This window comes from Sturnus vulgaris, chromosome 4 (assembly GCF_052056855.1).
Source record: "Sturnus vulgaris isolate bStuVul1 chromosome 4, bStuVul1.hap1, whole genome shotgun sequence".
Taxonomy (NCBI): domain Eukaryota; kingdom Metazoa; phylum Chordata; class Aves; order Passeriformes; family Sturnidae; genus Sturnus; species Sturnus vulgaris.
The window spans coordinates 16,875,589-16,897,745 of NC_142246.1; the positions used below are offsets into that span (position 1 = coordinate 16,875,589).

At 35.8% G+C, this 22,157-nt stretch overlaps 1 protein-coding gene across 5 annotated transcripts in view; it reads right to left on the minus strand.

Moving 5' to 3' along the window:
- The window catches only part of KCNIP4 (potassium voltage-gated channel interacting protein 4), a 393,854-nt gene that overhangs the window by 347,301 nt on the left and 24,396 nt on the right, over window positions 1–22,157 (minus strand). Inside the window, exons 1-2 of one of the 5 annotated variants that reach the window (XM_088163217.1) lie at window positions 5,061–5,183; window positions 4,149–4,297 (exon numbers count right to left, since the gene is read on the minus strand). The exons of 3 other annotated variants lie outside the window; for them this stretch is intronic. In XM_088163217.1, the coding sequence (XP_088019343.1) occupies window positions 4,149–4,296 (148 nt within the window). In that variant the 5' untranslated portion in view covers window position 4,297; window positions 5,061–5,183. Of the gene's footprint in view, window positions 1–4,148; window positions 4,298–4,651; window positions 4,811–5,060; window positions 5,184–22,157 lie in introns of those variants that run through there. One more of the 5 variants, XM_014885156.2, reaches the window with a different exon arrangement.

The window sequence follows — 22,157 nt, forward strand, 5'->3', positions numbered from 1 at the left end:
GAGATAAAAAATGACACATCTGACAGGCCATAAAAATTCAATTACTGGACATGTTAAAATCTGAACCGTATATCAGCTATGGTTTAGGAGAGGACTGTTAGTAAAGAGCAGCTATTGGGACAAAGGAATGAAGTCAAAAGTATATAGTATTCCTGACACTGAATATTATTATTTATTGGGTTTTTTTCTGACACTTTTACCTACACCATTTATTTCATATTTTTCCTGTAGGGAAGGTTAATTAGGACCAGGCAGATTTCAGGAAATATCACTCCATGCACAAGCAAACAAAATAGATGTTTTCGCTTCAGTAATCAAGTTAGTAAAAAAATCCTGTTTCATGAATCATGATACTTTCTAATTAAGGCAGTTGAGGACTTTGACAGTGGAATGCAAATCCTGTATTTAATCCTGATGTCATCACTTTCTACCTTACATATTGTCTTTGCCTCATCACTTCACTGCTCAAAAGAAAAGCACACAGCAAGTAATGCTGAGAGACATTGGAAAAGTATTTCAGTCCAAAAGACCCCTATCCTATATGAATAAACAATTTTGTTAATTTTTAACAACTAGGGGGGAAAGTTTTTCATGGTCTTTGAGAGACCATGAGATGTGACTAGATTTCAAAGCAATGGTCAACTTATTTGCATAGGACAAGCAAAGGCAAATGGGCCACAGGAGACAAATTACTACCCTGGTCACACAAAGTCCATATTTAAAAATCTGGTACGGACAACCTTCAGCAGGAATTTTTTTTGAGCTATTTAAGGTCTGAGACAGTATGAAGTATCCTAGGCAGAGCAGAATTTTAACTAGCTCAGAAATAACTTGGGCTATTTTTTCCATATATACTTTGTCAAATGTACTGTTTGACAGGGAAAAACACACACAATGATTGACAGTTTAGGATTATTCCTAAAGCACTCATACCTCAACTCATAAATATGTGATATGAGGAAACACAATGCAAAAAACCTAAATATTTTTAGCAGTATGAAATGCAGAGTCAGCAGTGCAATGCCTCCAAATTTATCTTCATGACAACTTGCTGTCCTCTTGGTGTCTCTCATTTGCATTGTACAAAATCTGCAGCAAATGTACATTCATTGCACAGAATGATTATGAAAGACTCATAACTGCCCTAGGTTAGCTGAGGAGGCTGCCAATTTAGTGAGGGGATATTTCAGGGCTGCCCCTTTTCGAAATTGAGCATTTAAAATCCAATTTTTTTCAACACATCCTTTAAACTTGGGCTCAGAGTTTATTGCAGCATCAAGCTCTCACTGATGCATTCCTGGCACTGTCACAGTCTGTTCCTCTGGCCTCCGTAACAAGATACCTGTTCTTTGAAACTACTGTCTGATGGAATTAGCCAAATTACCAAGCCTTGAGCATTGATTAAAATACTGGGTTTAGTATGAAAACGTTTCCCATTGACAACCATGTTATTTCATTTACTTTTCTTTGAAATACAAGAAGGTGCTTTTTTTTAAAATTCTCTTGATCATCTTGAGGATGCACTCATGCATTGAATCCATGCTGCTTAAATCCTGCATCAAAAAAGGTTGAGTACAATTATCTTTCCAGTATTTATGAAATAACATTCTTCTTATTCCCAGATTTTGAAACAAGGAGAACAGGAAGACATCCCCAGGGTGACGATATTGCAAAATTTTATCATAGGAGTGAAGATTTTCCATTCTGAAAATAGAGTTAAATCATCCGAACATTGCAGTAAATCAAATATTTATTTTCCTGCTCCAAATTCATACATGGAAATTGTTTCTGAAAGAATAATTAATTCTATGAAGCTAAAACATGTTGACAAACTCTACTGGAAGATTATACAAATAAACTAAAACATGAAAAATGAATTGTAGAGGAGAAATAGTATCTGAAAAGAAAGATCAAATATCCATTACTTTCCAGCATTTCCAGCTGCAAACCGTTAAAAGGGCAATGAATTACCAAATAATCTGGTATTTAGAGCTATCATGACTTTTTTAGAAATACAAAAAAAAAATTTTCATTTATTTTTTAAATACTAAACTGCAAGCCTCAACTGCCAAATGACTACTTTTTATACCACTTTACCACTTTATGTTAGCTTAAGATAACCAATGGGGAATCTGATTTGTGTAAAAGAACATCTAAGTGGGAAATAGCCACCACAATATGATTTTCAAACCCACTCTCATTCTTCCAACAGGAAACAGGTACTGAGCAAGCAGCTCTGTAGCCACATGCTCTTGGTTCCTACAGCAGTGCCATGAGAACTAGGAATGCTCTATCATTGCAGTCCAGCAAAACCTATTTGATCAGTCAGGTCACCTGGACAGCAGCACAGTACTGAAGGAAGTACCTCAGAATGTCTGTCTTCTTGATCCTAATAAATATTCAAATCTTCTTGTAAAGGTATCCCTATGGGAATACATTTTCTATCATTTGGTACTGCATAAAGCAAAAATAATAGCTTCGTTTTGAGCTAACTACGTGTCAGATTCGGATTTTGTCTCTGCCAGAGTAACCCAGAGTAACTTAACTGAGCCCAATTTTACACTGATTCATCTGTCTGTTAATTCAGTTTACCAAAATAAAATAAATCCTTAATTCTATCATCACCTATTGATTGTTTTAAGACCCTTTTTGGAGGTGTAAATTATTAGCCAGTTGGAAGGTATTGAAGAATCAGACCTATAAACTTCAATGCAGTTTGCTTTAGATTCACCCATCATTTCTAGAGAGATGATTGCTTCAAGCTACCAAGATTGATGATAAATAATCCAGTGGAAAAAAATTCTAAAGATTCGCATGAACAGAAGGATGAGTGTTCTGAAAGAGTTACAGAAAAACTATTTTTGCCTCATTAGCTCCAGTAACAATACAAAAAACCCTAAAAGTGCAGCAAACTATAGGTAAAACCTGATACAACAGTAGGAAATCAAACATGTATTTAGCAAACCGTAATATGCATTTGATTAAAGCAGCCATTTGTTGAAAAATTAATTTAAACCTTTAAAGATGAGTGGCTGAGAATAGCTAAATGTAATGCTTAGATTAAAAGGCATATGAAGCACTTCTTTACTTGGCCAATGCAGAGATCAGTGCAGTTTAAAACCAGAGGTAGGTCGTATTTAACTAGAGCATTGTTTCTAAAAGCTGGAACTAAGCTACTAGAGCATAGCCTTGAAAGTAAATGTGTAAATAAAGTAACATATCACACACTCAGGTTATGGTGACTTAGCTCTTCATGACAAAGCAATGTCATGCATTTTTTTTATTCTGTTTGACACAAATTGGATATACTTAGGACTTGGTTTGGGGTTTGTTGGTTGTTTGTTTCTGTCATAAACTGTGTACAAGGGAATGAAAAATGCTGCCAAAATGCAAAAGAATTGTTTGGGGCAGTGTTTTTTCTTCTGTATTTACATAATACTGCAAAGTAAAAATACAGTGATAAAAAGAGGAATCTGTGGTGAATAAAATTCTTAACTGTTTGTATGTTCCTGAGGGAAATAATGTGAAGCAGATTAACCATCATTTCAGGACAGTTGTTTAATTTATTATTCATAAAAGAGTTCAACTTTCAACAGTGAGATATTTCACAGCCAACTTCTAATTTTAAAAAGAAGCATTTCTTTCAGTACTTATTAATAAATACAGTACATAACATCATTATGTATAAATGTGACAGAATGCTGCCTTTCTCCATTTCCTCAAAGACAAACGGATTGATCATGTAATTTCCATGCAAATATACTCTGACAACAATGAAAGGAGGTTTTGCTTATCAAAACAGAATTTTGGGTTGGGCCCTGATAAATTGATACATGTAATTGATGGGATTTTACATTTACTCATTTATCTTCTGACTGAAGGATTTTTTTCCTGCAGACCATGTATTTTTATGTGCTGCAAAATGAATACTCATGCAGTACAATTATTTTTATCACATTATGATAAAGCACCTCAATCAAAGCTGTACCATTTTTAATCTTCTTGCACAATAGACTCAAGACAGCAGAGATTCTTTGTACCTGTAACTTGACTGATGTTAAATTCAGTAATACCATTGTATCAAAAATTCAGAATTCTTGGAAGGACAACGATTTCTCCTACACTAAAATTTTCAATAGAAAAGGTACCTTTGGAGCTCAAACTTTTCCAGGCAAAAATTCGCTTTATCAAGCAGCAATTCCTAAGCATTTTCTTACAGCTTGCAGGCTTCTGAGGATACTGTTGCAAATCTTCATTCTTTTCATGTGTTTTCTTCTCAGGAGCTAACACTTCCATCCTAAACAAAAACTTAACCTTTAGTTTTCTTGCAGGATATATACACAACTTATATCTAAAAACTATGGGTAAGGGAGATGGGGGGAGATGAGAGGAGATGGACTGGGGATAAAGGAAAATATTTAGCATTTCATTAACTCTTCTCAGCTCATATATTCCTAGTATTAATTAAGTGGAATTACTGTAATAATAATCTTTCAGATTTAATTATTTACCTGGAACATTAATGTATTTCTAAAATATACAGATGGGGTAAAATCAGATTTTATCTACTATTTTTAAAAACTCTGTTTTTAATTTAAATGATAAAAAGTATATATTATCTCTAGATGGTAAATAAATATTTACCTCTTACCTTAGTCAGTTGTTTAGGTAAAGGAAATAATGTAATCCTCTATGCATGAACCTATTATCCTTCCTATCTTAGCTTGCCTGACATCAGTGTCATAGAGGGGAGCTGCATCCCTCTAGCTGTCACTGAAAGACAGCTGCTCTACCCAGAAAAGATGAATAGTTGGGATTCTGTGCTGCCTTAATGCCACTGTCACTCAAATGCAGAAAAGCAGCTGAGCCACTTAGAGCCAGTTGTACGCTTGGGGACCATTTCTCCACACACTACCTTCTCGCCCAGAGAGGCAGACCGAGACATTTATTTCTATGTAGCGTTATTTTTCTTTGTAGACTGGCACTCTGAAGAAGCCAGAGGCCGTCAGCAACAACCAAAGCTCTACTCAGTGGCTACAAAGCGAAGAAAAGGAACCTACCCAGCGTTCCAGGACTTGGGTGCTACTCCAAGGTCAGGCAGGAGTCCTAAGCAGCATCCCCGTGAGCTCTTCAGCGAGCTCCAGCCGGCGATGCCGAGGCGGTGGCTGCTGCTGAGGACAGACCACGCTGCCAGCCGCAGCAGCCCTGTGCCAAGCAGCCACGGCCGGCACAGGGCAGCCCTGCGACTGCAGACAGAACCTGTGCCCAGCCCGGGCCACGACAACAAAGTGGCCCCTTCCTCACTTCCCTCTCTGTCCCCTCACTCTGTGCTTGCACACACGGTCTGCATCTAACAATATTAAACATTAGTTTTAAAGATAAAAGGTAGGAAAGAGCCAAAAGGAAAAAAAAAAAAACCAGCAAATTGGCACTGTACACACCAGAGTTTCATAAACAAAGCTGACTTTTCAATTGTAAACCTACTGCTTCCTAAAGAAAGCAAGCACAATGGAACACAGCACCTCACTGCCCACCCTTCAATCAGGAGTTCCTACTGATCGTGCAAAATAATCAAAGGATGCAAAGGAACAAGTATCACCTTTCGGCAATTTATTTTTTATAAGATACTGGAACTCAAAGTTTTTAATCAGTCAGCTTCCATTTGAACTGAATTAATCTTCATGCCAATTATATACATTTACAACTTTTATGTTCCTGAAGTTTCCTGTGGACATTTGAACTACAGCTGAAGTATGTTGCCTTGTGCAAAACGTTACACACAAAGCCCCATACCTATCTGTAACAACTGGAGACATCTCAGGTCTATCCACGCAGGCAAGGACAATAATTCCACCTCTGGAAACAGCCTATCAATCAGCTGTAAGAAAAAAGCTGTCAGTAAATTCTGTCCATAGCAACAGAGAAGCATTTGCCTTAACAACCGATTTTTAGGCTGCTAAAGTAAAGGGAAGCACTTCCACTCAGATTCACATCTAGGGACATATTTCAGGCCCATTGCTATTTAGAACTGAACAATGCTTGAATCTGCACTGTTGGAACAATTCTTGCTGGTATTAAGTCCTTTGAGTTCTCAGCATGACACAGCACTCCAGACATGGCTGTATTCCCACCACAAACTACTACCAAAGTAAACTGAAATTCAATATGATAACAGAGTTTCTGAAACTTCAGCAGAAAAACTTCTTCCAGTTTAAGCATATTTCACGGGTCTTATATCTTTCAAAAGTGGCATTCCCAGAATAAATATTAATCTTAAATTGGTGTTTACTCTGCTAAGAAATGCATTTTCACCACACAATATTCAGTCTGGATTTCCAGATGATTATTGAAATGGAATTTTGATTTATGAGAACAAAACAGGAGTATTAGTTATTACACAGAAATAATAGTTTTTTTTAAAGAGAATGCTCTCAACTCTTCCTACATCCCATTTTTGAATGAAATTAATGTACTCTAGAAACTAGAGTTCATCCACTTGAACACTGCAGGTTCTCTTCTGATCAGTCTATGCAAGGCATCTGCAGAAAGTCACCCATCTTCTCTGGTGAAACACATTTGTACTGCTCCTGTCCAGTGCAAGGAGAAAACCAATCCTATGCCCATGAGCACTGGAATATGGCACCATGTAGTACAGCTCCAAACAGCTAAAACTTGCAAATGTTTCTAATGTAATTCAAGTTTTCTGGATATAAACCTTCAGAGAAACTGTCTGCCCATGTAAAAGTCAGCTATAAAATCCTTGATGTTCCAGCTCGAAGGCCAGCTCTCACAACACACTGTCATACTTCCCAAAGGGCCTCATCTCAGAATTCATTAATCCACAGGGAGAGTGAATGGGGAATCAGGCACAGGAGATGAGGCAAGCCTCTGGGACAGTGATTCCCATGATGGGATAATAAACAGGAATGTGTGCTGCTTAGACATGGAGCAACTGCACACATGCAATGGGAGAGGGTAATTGGATATGCTCCCACATTAGTATTTTAATAAGTCTTCAGGAGGCACAAGAATACAGAGGAGTTTTGCCAGAGACGGGAGGTATAAATGCACAAATTCGATATCACTACTCAAGAGGGAAAGGAGAGGTAGAACCCTTGCTGAAATATTCGGGGTTTGCTTCTATGCACCAGAAAACCATGTCTTATTTGCCACAGATATGAAGAGATTTACTTGCATTAATCTCTAGAAGTATGTATTTTTTCTAACACTGGTTCAGAAGATGTCAAGAAGTTCAAATTGCCCTGTATCTGTTTCCTTACTTCAAACCTTAATCAAGTTCACAGCAATTTTCTTCTATAGTAGAAGTATACATGAATCAGAAGTTCTGTGCAGTACTAATCATCATGTTAGAATTCTGTAGTGAGTTTAAAATAAGCTTAAGCTGTAGAACACTAAATTTCAAGGTACCTCTGAATTTTTTCAAACAAAGATGCTGTACTTCATATAATCATAATGATCTAGCAAAGGAATTAACATCACTCTTCTGAAGCTGTGCATTTGATTTACCTCGTTCTCCTCTTCAGATCTGTGTACTCTGACTTTGAGGAAAGGAAATGGATTGACAGTGAATTCTACATTTACAAACCCAAGGACTGCAAAAAATATATTACACACAATGTTAGAGAAAAATCTGTTCATATTGTAAGTCACATGAGAAAAGCATGTGTGAAAAGTGTATCAATCCAGACTGCACAGAACCCTTCCTTTCCCAAAATACAGTGAATCATTTCATAATTTAGGTGAAATGAAAAAGGAATTTAAAGAGCACTCTACAGAACCTGAGAAACCTCAGGATCTGGGAATGGAGAGATCTTTCAACTGTGAGTGAGCAGTAAAACAGGTCAGAAAGAAAATAAACAGACCTATACACTAGTGGAAGTACCAACAACAAGACAAATGTGGAATAATAATCTGCAAAAAACCTGAAATATCTCCGGTTTGAGCCCTTAGATGTTACTGCAGCAGTAACCAAGACCCTGAACTCTTCCTCAGCTCATGCAAGTCAGGAAAAGCAAACTGTTTATTGCAGCTGTAACAGTACACAGAGACAGGGACCGCCTAAAGAAAGCAGGTTTTCATTATTTCATGTTATTGGATTTCATCTGTAATCAGTTACACCCGAAAGTAAACCTGGGGTTTTTGTAGGTTTTTTTTTTTTTTTTTTATTTCCTATTGATGGTTAAGTAACTATTTTATGAGTGATCTAAATCATACAAGCTAGAAACTCCAGAGAGTCACAAGCTGATGAATCATATAAGGTCTGTGTGATGCCACATAGCTACAGATATTTTGAGCAATACTTATTTGAACTACAAGGAAATGTCTTCTAGCTGGGTGTAAATGGACATGGGCCTATGAAGGTTGTCTTGATAGTGCTTGATCAGATTTGATCTTTATAAAAATGAACCTTATATGGATTCATGAAAAACCGTGTAATTCTTCCCTTAATAATGAAATAGCAGCTGGAAAGAGCAGAAGCATCATTATAGAGTGAGAAATACTTCAGGAATAATCCAGATGAAACAGTCAAAACTGTCCCAAATCTATATGGGATTTGGGGGGAATCTTTACAGAACTGCCTAATTGCTTTAGCTGACTACTCTAGCACAAATATTTCAAGAACTTTCACTGATGACTGTAAAGAAACTTTTTAATTTTAACAAAGATAGATTAAACCAGTGATGTCTGCTGAAAACTTTGGGCCACAAGAGATTGCAGCTATAAGTTGTGAAATGAATACCGAAAAATAGGGCAAGCTTACAGAATCCAGTTCTGGATGAATGTGTGGGTGACTGCTGACATATTAAGGAATATTACAATGAGATGCTTCAGAGAAAAAGCAGAGTTTGCTTTGATTTTGTTTTTCTCAGCAGAGGCAGGTTTCAATAGTATTTTATGATACCTGATTTTTGTAGATGAAGGAAAAGATTTGTGAGTGGAAAGGAAAATTTCATTCTCCTTCTGTAGAATGAAAAATAGAACAGAAAAAGATATCAGCAAAAATGTCAGCTATTTATTTACCCCCAATGTATATTGCTCTCTTAGGTTTTGCTGTTGCATTAACTTGAACTTTATTTACATCTTTTTTATTTTTTTAATTATTTGTCTATTTATAAGAAAAAAAAAAGCCAATTGGATAAATACCAGGTAACAAAATCTTCCTATATACTTCAATATTGACTAAAACTTAGGGTTCTACTTTTGCCAAAAGAAAAAAGGTAAATTTTAATTTGTCTAAAACACAGGGAAGAGTTGAGCAGTGCTAGTCTCTCTGGAAAGTCTGTGGGAAGCATCTGAAAATATTACACAAGTTACAGGGGAAATCGCTCTTTGTTTTTTTGTCATCTCATAAAGGTCATCATCTTTCATATATAAAATGTCTGTAGGTCTTGCCTGTTCATGCACAGTGAATCTCTGTATCATAAATTAGGAGAAAAGAAAATAAATAGGAATAGTGGGGCAGACTGCTCCAGAATTCTTTTGGTTTTTTTAACTCTGAACATTTTGCTGGGACAACACAGGTTAATAATTTATTTCAGGTTTATTCAGGTTGTCTGGATTAGAAGGAAAACATCTGGATCCACACATGCTATCTCACAGTGCCGTGTGAGTCACAGAACACCTGGTGATACCTGCAAAATGAATTGACTGCATCAAGAACAACGAGCAACATAACCAAGAGCAAATGTTGGTGGGTAGGAATTTCAGAGCCCCTTCACTGTGCCCGGGGAATTCCATGCCACAATGAGCCCTCTTGGTGTTATATAGGGTTGGGCTCTCATTTTATGATTCAGTAGCCAAACTAAACAGAGAAATGTTTACCTCCTCTATCACCAGATTATGGTGATAAGAGACATGACAGTGCCTGCGATAAGAGTGGAAAGGATTTTAATTGTTAATGGTAATTAATAAAATATTCCTTCTTGCTAGTAGCAGTTGTCTGGAGTGCATATGTAAGTGCACATGCATTTATTTACTCCTCTTGGTTAAAGCAGAAGGGAGTTTTAGATTTTCAGTGTTAAATATTTCTCAGCAAAGAGTAATCTATTTACTGTTGAAAAATTAGTTTTATAGCTGCCAAGAAGCCTTCTTGTCAATATGTCAAAGACTGAATTCTTACAAGACTTCTTACAGGTACAGAGTAACATTTCATTTCTCCAAAATTACAGGAGAAGATTGGGTTAATGAAAGTGGATGAAAAGAATCCGCAAGCCCTAAGAAGTTTTTTAGTTATTTCTAAAAGTTTTTTCATACATAACTTAACAAATTTGAACAATTGCATGCCATTGCTATGAAAGGCAATGACCCTTGGAAAATATTTTTTAAAAACTATTCAGTAAAAATCCCATATCTGAGAAGACTACCTTGGGTTGGGTATTCCAAAACTGAAGAGCTCAGTGCCACAGCCTCTGCCACGGAGAGGGACTCGGGCACAGGGAGGTCAGAGAGAGAACTCGAGTAAGGCAAACATGCCAGGACTGATCCATTTTCTTTCTGACAATCCTACGGTCTGATACTTAAAAAGGGTAGCAATCTACCAGAAAATGCATTCAATGTCATAGCTCATGAAGAATTAATGAGTCCTAAACAAAGATTTTTTATCTCAGTCACAGGATACCCAAGACCCATATAACTCCATACGAATAGCTACTTTTTTTTTTTCCCTACACCTGTATACCATCATGCTTCAAGAGAAACTCCTATTTTAAAAGTCTGAAAACTGAAACAGAAGAGAATAAAGCTTTGTGAGATTAATCATGGTAGCTTTGTATACAAGTTATAGTGTGGCTTAGTGTATAATTTGTCAGAAAAATTGATAGATCAAATTGCTTCTTTAGAACTAAGATAATAGGAGACTGATCCCAAATAAAGTGTGAAATAATGTTTTCTGTACCAAAAGTAGTATCATAAGAGTGTAATTTTGGGAAGGATGAACAAAAAGTAGAGGAACTGAATACAAGTAGATTATTGGATTAACTTCTGAAAAGCTATGGAAATGCCAACAAATTCTAAAGAGAAAGTTCCACTAGAACCACTTTTTTGTTGGAAAGTATTTTCTCTTTGGTTTGTTATTTTTACAGGTTTTACAAGTAACCATATTTATCAGTTGCAGTATTAATCATATTTTGTGCTTTATAGTGGTGATAAAATTGTAAGCACTGTTCTATAATACTTAATGCATATGCTTTGCTTCATAAGAGATATTAATTTTTAAATTGGTCTCAAGCTTATTATATGGATGGGATTCACTCCCTTCCTGCAACTGCCTTGACTTCATTTATGATTCTACATCTATTGTGCTCAACACTGACCTAAATAGAAGAAGACTCCCAGGTAACTTGTAACTATCAGAACTCCATTTCAGATAATCACAGCTTTGGAAAATGCTTCATTCTGCTTTTGCTCAGGCTCTGAATTAGCCCAATATTTGTCAAAATATCCCTAGGAACAAGCTGGAATTTCCTTTCTCTGTAGATCTTTATCATTTACCTATCATTTATACCTAAAGAAACATGAAACATGAAACTGTCCATCCTTATTTTGTGGCACAGAGTTTCCAAAAAGCAGCAAGAACAAATTTGTCCAGGACACATACACAGTTTTTGTTTTTACCATAGGTAGAGATCACCCAGGTTAGAGAAATTATGTTCAATTCTCACATATCCATTTAACTATCCATTTAACTCCATTATCCACTTTTATAATGCCACAGAATTAAGATAATATGCAGTAAACCTCACAGGGATTGTGACTTATTTATGAACATCTAAGTAGTTTTGGAAGCAGTGAAAAACTTTTACTATTAGCACAGCCCTGGTAACAGGAAAGGGCTCATTACCATCAACTCCTATCCCAAAAAAAGTTGCTTATCAGAGACTGACCTGCAGATGGGGCAGCACTAACAAATGAAGCTAATTGAACAACGGCAAAACTATTCCGTGACCCCTTTTTTTTTAACTCCTTGTTTACATAAACAATTTATTACTAGAATCTGAAATTATTATTTCAACGGTATGCTCTCCTTAATCTGAGGTATTTTTATACATAAACATCTTAGAATCAGAAAATGTTATAATAAATCATCTACAAAATGAGTTCTTACTGCTACAAAGCAATCATCACCACTGTCTTTTATTCACTGAAGAACAGGAAGAAAATCTGAATTATTTCAGATGTTGTAATGCCATGTTTATAGATACAGTCCTTTAAATGGTTAAAGAAGAGAGAGGAAAAGGGGTTCAGCTGAGCAACTAATGGACTAGAAGAAATGAGAAGCTTCTAAAAATTTATTTGACCATGAGAAATATTTATCTGTAATATGGTCACTGAAGAAGGAGCTTGAGGAAATAGAAGAAGGCTACTACCCAATTTGCTTAGGAAGAGAAGCCAAAAAGGTCTGATATTTCATTTCGGTTTTGAATAAAAATTGATTATAAACCAGGAGAAGTTTTATGATTTCATATTTCAGTAGAACATAACTCATACATTTCCTCCAAAAAGGCACAGAAGCCTCATTTACCAGGGATATATACATTGCTTGAAGACAGTATCCATGAATCAATATGAATCAATATGAACATTGTCACTTGGATCCCTGATGAAGTATCAGCTAAACTTTTAAATGATCTTCCAGATTCAGAGAAAACAATGCAAACTGGATACAAACCTGCCACACAACTTTGCACTAAATAAAATCACGTTGAAAATTATAATCCCGTTAACTTCATGCTTGTTACCTTATGCTCAGCAAAACAATGATAAATATGTCAGAGAAAATGAAATAGACGATAAAAGAAAAGGTATTTCCAGATAGAATTTAAAGCTGTTTATTTGGTTATACATGCAAAGACAACAAAGTTATGAAGTAGATGAAATTAAGAGTACTGGAAATTTCTGAATTTTAATACAGGCTTTCATATGTTCTCACAAAATTTCATTCTTATTAAACTGTTTGCAAATAATTTATATTCTCCTAGATACGAACGGCCTCAAAGACTGAACAGAGGTTGAGAGAATTAAAATTCAGAATATAATCAATTGCTCTATATTGAACTCGCATCATTAACACTTGGTTTTGTGATATGCTGAGCATCTCCAGCTCTTACAGTGGATAGGAGAGTCATGTAGTGTCCAGCATTTTCCAAGATCAGACTCAGGTGATTATCACACACTGAAAAATTATCATTTGAAACTATTTTATCTTTTTTCTATCTGTGATTTCTTCCTCAATGGTCCTGGAGTGAGACCAAAAATGATAGCACATTGGAATTCACATTGTGGTAAGATGAGAGGAACTCAGGAAGCAGAAGAAATGCTGGCAAGCAAGGAAGTTATTTATTATTTAAAAATGTAATAAGAGGAGCCCTTTATGCAATTCTTGGGTGACTACACTCTATATACAGTATTTAATCACATTACCATTTAGTAAGTTCAATTACTAAGTGACATGTTTTTGCTGCCTCATATCAGTAATTTACCTGAATTATTCTATCTGTTAACAGACTGCAAGTTAAAACTGTCTCTTCAGAAACATGCAGTAGCTTTCTCTACTTCTAGGGCTGTCCAGCAATGTTTAGCTTTCACTACATCATATAACATGAACCGTGGTCAAAAATAATTGCATGTGCCATGGACATTAAGAAAAGCATTCCAGTTCTTTCTAAATATCTACAGGCCAAGCTGATCAATACTTGCAATTTAGGTTCAAGCTGAACCAGCATCGGGTAGGCTGAATGCCCCCACCACTAACCATTTGGGCCACCCATAGAATTTAAAATTATACTTTATAAAGATTTAGTGTGTGTTGTGTGAATGTGCCTGACAGCAATGGCAATTTCTAAATGCTTGGTTTAATTGAAGAGAACAATAATGCAATTACAACTTCTAGTTGTAGTGTCTTTTGTAGCTGCAGTTTCTCAGAGAAAATGAACAGAAAACACACAAAATGAGTTATCAAACAAATAACAACTACAGGTTTAGCATTAAAAGAGACAACTTCCCTCAGTAATTAGCACACAGAATATCAGCAGCTAAAGAAAGACCCTTTAATAGTCAGGTTTTAGCTATTGATTTTCTACAGGAGCCTAATGATCCTTATGTGCACTAAATGTGTGAATAAAAGTGTGCCATAGGAGCTAGGAGCTCCTCATCAATTTATTAATCCCCATCTCTGAAACACACATAAGACTTTTTTTTTTAAATTTAAGTACAGGAACAGTCTTACATAGTTATGTAAGTGTACACTTATGCACTTATATAAATGCACTTATACACTTGCATAAGACTGTATTTTCAGTCTTACTTTCATACTTCTAGCCACCTAAAATTTCCTCCAGGGCACAGGGTAACCAAATTGTACATCACAGACTATCTACAGTACCAGCACCTTCTAGATATCCCCTAACTGGAACACCTGAGAATATTTTCTTCCTCAAAATAATCTTGAAATATTGAAACAGAACTTTTCATTACAGAAAGAACTTTATCAGCATGGGCCTTAATCTAGTGATATATTTACATAAGATCGCATCAGGGAAAAGCTGATTATTGTATTGCTTGGGAGGGAAAAACAGCTTTTTAAAGTGGTTTAGCAGGCCAGTACTATTTAAAATTGAAAGATTGTCATTTGTGAGTATTCAAGGCATGGTGCTACTTTTGATTATGTACTGTCAACATTTGTTAAATGCCTGTCCAGGTAGAACAGTGGCAGTGTGTGGTACAGTGAAATCCTCAAAGGGAACAGTGGTACAGGGTTACTCAGAAACTACAGAAACAGATTCATCAACAGCATGCCTGATTCTAACACTTCCAGAGGACAGAAAGTACTCTGCAAAATTCCACCACTACCTGTCAGAAAATCAAAGTTCTCACTTCCTAGTGAACTAGTAAACTCTCAGGAATCTCCATATTGTGTTGTTACTGCAGAGTAGCACTGCAGGAAACAAATAGAAAAGCTGTAATTTAATAGTCTCACACTTTTGCCATGCAGCAGATTACATATAAATTGGAAGATATATTCGACAAACAATGAGAAGTCTCATTTTTATCTATATTTATTAAATGAGAGAAAACTCAGTTATTTCTCATAGTTAATGAACAAGAACTACCATTTCTCATTTTCCTCTTTGGGCAGATACATACATAAAACAAGATTACATTTCAGAAAGTGAGTCTGGAGTTAGACTATGCTAATAAAGGATAAAAACCTGTGAAATTTCATATATTTCTATAGTGCTTATGAAGGCAGTATAGCTGGAGACTGTTCATCTTGGACAAATTATAATAAACTTTATATTCTGCACATTTTGACAGCTGAGTAGCAAGCACTTAGCATTTTTATTAACCTAAGGAGCCTGAGAAGATACTAGGGAGTTATAAATGTTACCTGGCTTAGACATGGGTATTTTTATGTGTCTTCTCAAACAAGTGACATACAGATGTCTGAGATAGCACCTTAGCTACATGCTCTGTTGTCACTAGTGTGATCCATGGCAGGGGGCTCAGAACTAGATGATCTTTAGGATCCCTTCCAACCCAGGCCACTCAGTTATTCCATGACATCCACCAGCTTTCATGTCTTTCAGCTATGTCTCTGTTCATTAAGTTTCACTGTGTCATAGGTAAGATGTTATTAAATATGAGTGGTAGAGGTCACTCATTAATGAGAACACATCTACGAATGGAGAAGGGACTGGCTCTTGGTCCAAATTGTCAATTATTTTATCAGCATTTTAAAATATGCTATTATTTGCTGATATGGACAAATGCAAAGATTGATGAATAAATAATCAGAGGGACATTTTGTTGCTATAGGGTAAACTCAGCAACGTCTTTTTCAGTTCAGCAAAATACAAAACCACACTTCTAGGAACAAAGAATAAAGTGACTTTATCTTTGTTCAAACACAAAAACCCCTCAACCCCTAAGACAAGCATTCTGGTTTAGAGTACAAACTTCCAAAAAGATCAGAAAACAGAGGAGTAACTTCAAAGAATGACTGCAAAGTAAAGGGAGTAAAGGGATTACTATATCTCTCTGTGAAGACACTCATCAATGGCAAAGAGATCTGAATACGGAAAACTCTTGAGGCTGATGAACATGGAGAAATTATGATTGAAAAGTTAAATACTCAAGCTAGACAAATCTGGAAAATAAGATAAAATTTTAAAGTAATTAAATATGTGTGGACATCCCTTTATTGGCTCATTTTGTTAAAAATAATAATCATATTTGAAATACAAATCATGATCCTATTCCTGTGAAAAGACCTCTGCCTGAAGAAGGTCAGCTTAGAAGATTACTGTGATCATCTCTGGATTTAACAAATGCTCTTTTTTGCAGATTAAAGGAAAGAGCACTATGTTGTTCTCTCCTCATTTCACAGGTTGTTTTCAAGGCAACCTTTATCATCATAAGAAGCTGCAAATATAAGTGTATAAACAGGAATATAGAACACAGCTCTGTAGCAATTCTATCAGATTTTCTGGCAAATTCAAAAGGTTACAACAACGCTTCTAACACCGCCTAAATTCTAGCAGGTGAGTTCAAGATCAATCAGTTTCTTCAGGATGATTTTTCTGCATTTGCCTACATTGTCCTTCAACACGGAAGATTGTCAAAGCTCCATACAAATCCATATGTAATCAGATGATTGTAATTTAGCACTATCTTAAATGCCCAAGTGATTAAAACACATGAATAATTGAAGGGATTCCTAATGGAATAATTACAATAATGTTCTTTAGTATATCCCTATTTTCATAGCTTTAGGCAATATCAAGTGGTTCAAATTAATAAATCATCTCATAGATGGAATGATTTTCTAGGACCTACACTTCAGCCCTTGGAGCTATTGGTTAGAAAGAAAGCCATAAACAGTGCAAATAATAATGAGATTTTTGACCTTCCACTGTCATGTAAATTGATGTGTGCCTGGCACAGGCAGACTTTGCTGCTAAACTCAAAAGCTTTCAGCTTTGTCATTGTCCCCATCTTGTAATTGGATGTGTTAACTCTAAAACGGACTAAAATAGAGGAGCAAAAGCAGGGAATAAAGTTGGGAAGAAATGAACATTCTTTTTCAAAAAATACATACACATACTGAGTTCCTGTAAAAGAAAATTTATTACATATTTTACAGGAAATGAGGATGCATACTACATGCTGACAATTAATGTATAGAGAACTATAATACAGATTATTCTCTAGTACTTAGCTTTTCAGATTGTAAAAATCAAATCAAATTAATGAGAAACGGTCATTCATACCACTTATTTGACTTTTTGCTTTCAAACTTTGCCTCTGATATGCTGATTTTCTTTCTTTCTTTCTTTCTTTCTTTCTTTCTTTCTTTCTTTCTTTCTTTCTTTCTTTCTTTCTTTCTTTCTTTCTTTCTTTCTTTCTTTCTTTCTTTCTTTCTTTCTTTCTTTCTTTCTTTCTTTTTCATTATGACTTCTATTTATATTTCATTCATTTCTGGCAGTACTGAGTACCTGGAGTCCATCAGCTGAAATCTCACACTTTGGTAAAGCCATTCCTGTCATATAGAGTGTAATGGTAAAGCAAAACAATGTTAATTTATTTTTTGCAATGATGACTGAGCAACTTTAAGGGCAGAGTTGAGCAAGCTACACGGAGTTGTTAAGCACCTTTATTGTCCCATACTAGAGATCAGAAAACTAGAGATCAAATTAGGTGACTAACTTAGAAATATCCCCAGACTTGGAGGAAAAATAGCAAGCAAAGACAAATGCTAAATGTGTGCATTGGTAATAATAAACAAGAAGGCCTGACAAGGTGTGCCCCATGACAGGGTCACCAGAGCAGCACTTGGTGTGCATGTTCAGGACAGTGTGAATGTGAATGTCTGAATCACCAGCAGAGTGATGCCACACACCAACACCAACACATGGGGATACTGCTGCACTCTGCAGTACAATGCAGTGATGGCTGTGTCTGTGTGAATTAAACAACAACACAAAACATACTGCAATGTAAGAAGGATAATGAACCTTAAAAAACTCCTGACTGTTATTCTGTAATGAGGGATAGAGATTGAAATGAGTACAGGAAGAAGACAGAGAAGGAAGAAGAAATGAGAAAAAACGTTGCTGTATTAGGAATTTCCACACCATATCTTTCTTTATAAATTGAAAATTCAATGTGTGATGCAATACCAAGGATGAAAATGAGATCTACAATTTCAGGACACATGGCATTATTAATTTCTTTTTTAATTTCCCCACATGAAAATATTGATAAATAGGAACACTACCAGTCCATGTAAGTAATATCACAGTGCCCCAAACTCTTCTTTTGTCATTGCTTATCATCCAAGAAGAGGAATACCAAGGGTTCAGCACGTATTTTTAGTTATTAACACTTTGCAGAAGGATGAAAGGGTGACTTAGCATCCAAATACTCCTCATAGACATAATTCTGTACATATTAGTATTGCTAAGTATTCTGTGAAGTTCCGATTACTTAGGATAATGAAGGACCATGGCATTTATTATACTAACTTGGTCATTACCACAAATAAATTCTAATTTCAGTGACTGTGTATGACTTTCCTATGTCTCTTTGACAATCCATGAAAACTATATTGTAGCACTTCATGAGGATCTTTTGCAATAACCATCACACATCCAAGGGGAGAGGCTGTTACTTAAAGTGTATAATGATTCCAGAAAGCAAGATTTTATGATGTCTGAAATTCCAGCATAGGATGAAAAACATTGTAACTCAGTCCATCTTCATGAGACAGCACATTAATTTTCACCTTACGACACTAACACATACTACTTTGTACTAATCAAAATGGCCAAATTCATCTAAAAATAAGAAACACTTGCACTACTGAATAATCTCCAACCTTGCTAAATTCCTGTCAAAATAATTAATGTTCTCATTTTCATTTTAAGTGATACATTAAATTTTGAGTACACTCAGATTTTTACACCATGACAAATTATTTCTTTCCAGATATTAATTTTGCTCAAACTCTGTATTAAAAGATTGTGTCAGAAGACTTTCAGAGAGTGTTTCCATGTAACAAACTGTTAAGCTGAAAACATCATTACATACCCCATGTCATCTGCAGGAATTTATAAATTGCAGGTTTTTAATTCACAATTTCATAGTGGTAGCAAAGTTTTTATGTTGAAAAAAGATACATTAATTTTAAAAAAAAACTAAAAATTGCTGTGTTGGAGAGAAGACTAGAGAAGTCATCTGACTTTTAGTACTCACCTTGCCTCATTAAATGGAGTGGGTAAATTCCCTTGATTCAATCTACAGTCCTAAAGAGATGCTGGAACAGAGGGCAATCCAGAATTCCTGCAAGTTCTGCCCCGAACTGTCCTGTTCTGGCTACATTTTCAATCTGATTAAGTGCCTAGAGCCAGGCAGCGTGAACGTATTTTGTTATGTCCACTCAATCTCAATCAAGTCTTAACATTCATAGGCACCGTGGGATCATGAAATGCAAAAGAGCCATAAAATTGAAAGTTGTATTTCTAGCAGTGCAATGGAAGCCATTAAAAAGCCATTACCTATCAATAGTTGATGTACTCTGGCTATTTATAATGCCCTACTGTAAGGGTGTTTGTGAGTGGAGAGGTCAGGCAGGATGGAGAAATTCAAACAATAACACCTCAGGGTGGTAAGTACTGACAGTACTAATTCTTTACAGCAACCACAATATGGTAACCTAACAATAAAATCTATAATCTGCCAAAAAGGCAAGAAGAAAGTTCTACACTATTCCACAGCTGGTCTGAAGCAGATTGCATATCCATTTCACAGAAAGTACATTCCAAATGCTCCTGCCTAGAGGCTGTCATCCCTTACTGTATTATGGAAGTACCTAATGGCCCCAGTATATTAGGTACTATACAAACACATATTAAGAAATATTTCTTTTTCCCATGAACAACAATAAAAATAGGCAAAACGAAGGCCGGGCATTGATTTTCTCCATTTGACAGATGGCAAATGGAAGCCCGATGAGAGTGAATGATTTGCCTGAGGCAGCATGCAGCAAAGACAGGAATTTGACCTAGACAGCTCAAGTTCCAGACCAGTGCCTTCCCTCATTAATATCTGCTTCTTTATGCATTTTTTGACCATAATCTAGCAAGAGAAGGAGCACTGCTCTGGCCCAGGTTTAATAGGATCACAGTCTTAAAATAATACTCAGGAGTCAGAAACTTCAAAACTCAGATGATAAATTTTAAGCTGTATTGATTTCAGTTTCTTCTCTCATCTTCCACGTTCTTTAAACCCTCTACAGTAATTTGATTCAAGAGTGGAAGTCCTTTGAGAGAATATGAAACAGTATTTCAGTTTAACCACTAATGTGATTTTTCATCAATCATATTAAATACTTGAAGAGAAAATGAACTACAAGGAATGTTTCTGACGGCAGCTCAGAAGATGTACATGTGTATAGTTCTGCAAATAGAAAACAGAGTCACTTTTGAATCGCAACACTGATTATCTTTTGTGCCTCGTACATCTGTCTTCTGAACTATGAGAAATGAAAATAACAGTAAACATGGATAAAACAAAAGTACTGTCTTAAGTAAGATAGCAGCAGACAGCACTTGTATAAGAGATTTCTCTATCATTTGTTGCAAGGCAAAAATCACATACAAACAGCAATGGTCAAATTTCAAAGTTTTCAGAGAATCAGTACTTTATTAAGTTCTAAGCCTATACAATGCAATGAATTTTATACTTGTGAACTTTGTTTAACAGAAAGAAAGAGATTTAAAATAATAATTTAAAAGATCAATGTGCCAAATATTCATCTGGTGGTAATCACTAGAACTGGGGGAGTGAGGAAACAAAACTCTCTAATAAAACACTAGACTAGATGATGATAGAATGTTATGTAAATACTCACAAGACATTAAGTTTATGAGATGTACCAAAAATGTGACCTAGATGGTTTTTGTCTTAAGAATAATATTGTTTCTCTGAGTCTTGGGAAATGCAGTCTGAAGTCCTACTTCTGGAATAACCACAAAATTATATCCTCATCTGAAAAAAGACATTATGGAAGAAGCAGGGCAAATAAGGCAGCAAAAATAGAGAGGTTACACAATCTTCTTGGTGTCTATTGATTTCCATAAGCAAGTCCTCAAAATCTGATCCTACTTACTGCAAGTTAATTATCCACACCACTTGGAACATGGAAAAACAAGTCATTACCATTGCAAAACGTGTCAAGAAACTGTGAAAAGAATATACTGAATGTATATATACTACAAATGATGAGCAAATTTTTAAATTTAAAAAACTCGAGAAAAGGAGCCTGGTATTAAACCCCCCCAAAAATGAGGAAAAGGTAATAATCTTCTACCTTCTAATTTTATCACCGCCAGAAGAGGCCTTGTGGCAAAAGATGTCAATCCCAAAGCCACAGCTTTGCCACTCTGACAACTCTTATAAAACCTAAAAATTAATTTTGAGTCTATTTAAAACAAGAATCTTGGCACCTGAGTGAAAGACTGAATAAAGAGAAATGTTGGTATAATAATTGGTTGGAAGAAATATTTCTCAAAACTTTTGGACAATTTACAGAGCATAATTACCCATGAATAAAAGTACCTCCTGCCTAAGCAGCTCAAAAATAGGAAAATAATTGCCATATGAATATTATTCACTGGTTTGGTTGGGCTTTTTTCTTCTAACAATGAATACATTAAGAACCACGCAGCCTTCCAGGGAAAAGTTAAGTAACTGTCACTGGTGTGGGAGGAAATCAACAAATATATTCCTGTGTCCTAAATAACTGCCATTGCTGTCATAGTTTTTTCTTGCTTGCAAAGATGATTGATTAAATACTAAGGTATACCTTAGTACTCAAAGGTAGAAACAAACCAAGCTCAGATCTAGGTTGCCTATATGGTTGGAGGGGAGTCTGAAAGAGGAACTTGGGAGTAACTGATCCTTCCAGCCTACTAACAGTAAGAATATGTGGTTCTTTCCCAGAGCTGTGGGGGTTTTAGCTGGAGGCTAAACACTAGAACGTTCTCTGCTGAAGAGCTGGGTCTCGTATGCACTGTCATCAACGAGACTGTTCAGAACCAAACCTTTTCTGCACAGCTAAAAAGCGTAGCTCAACCTAA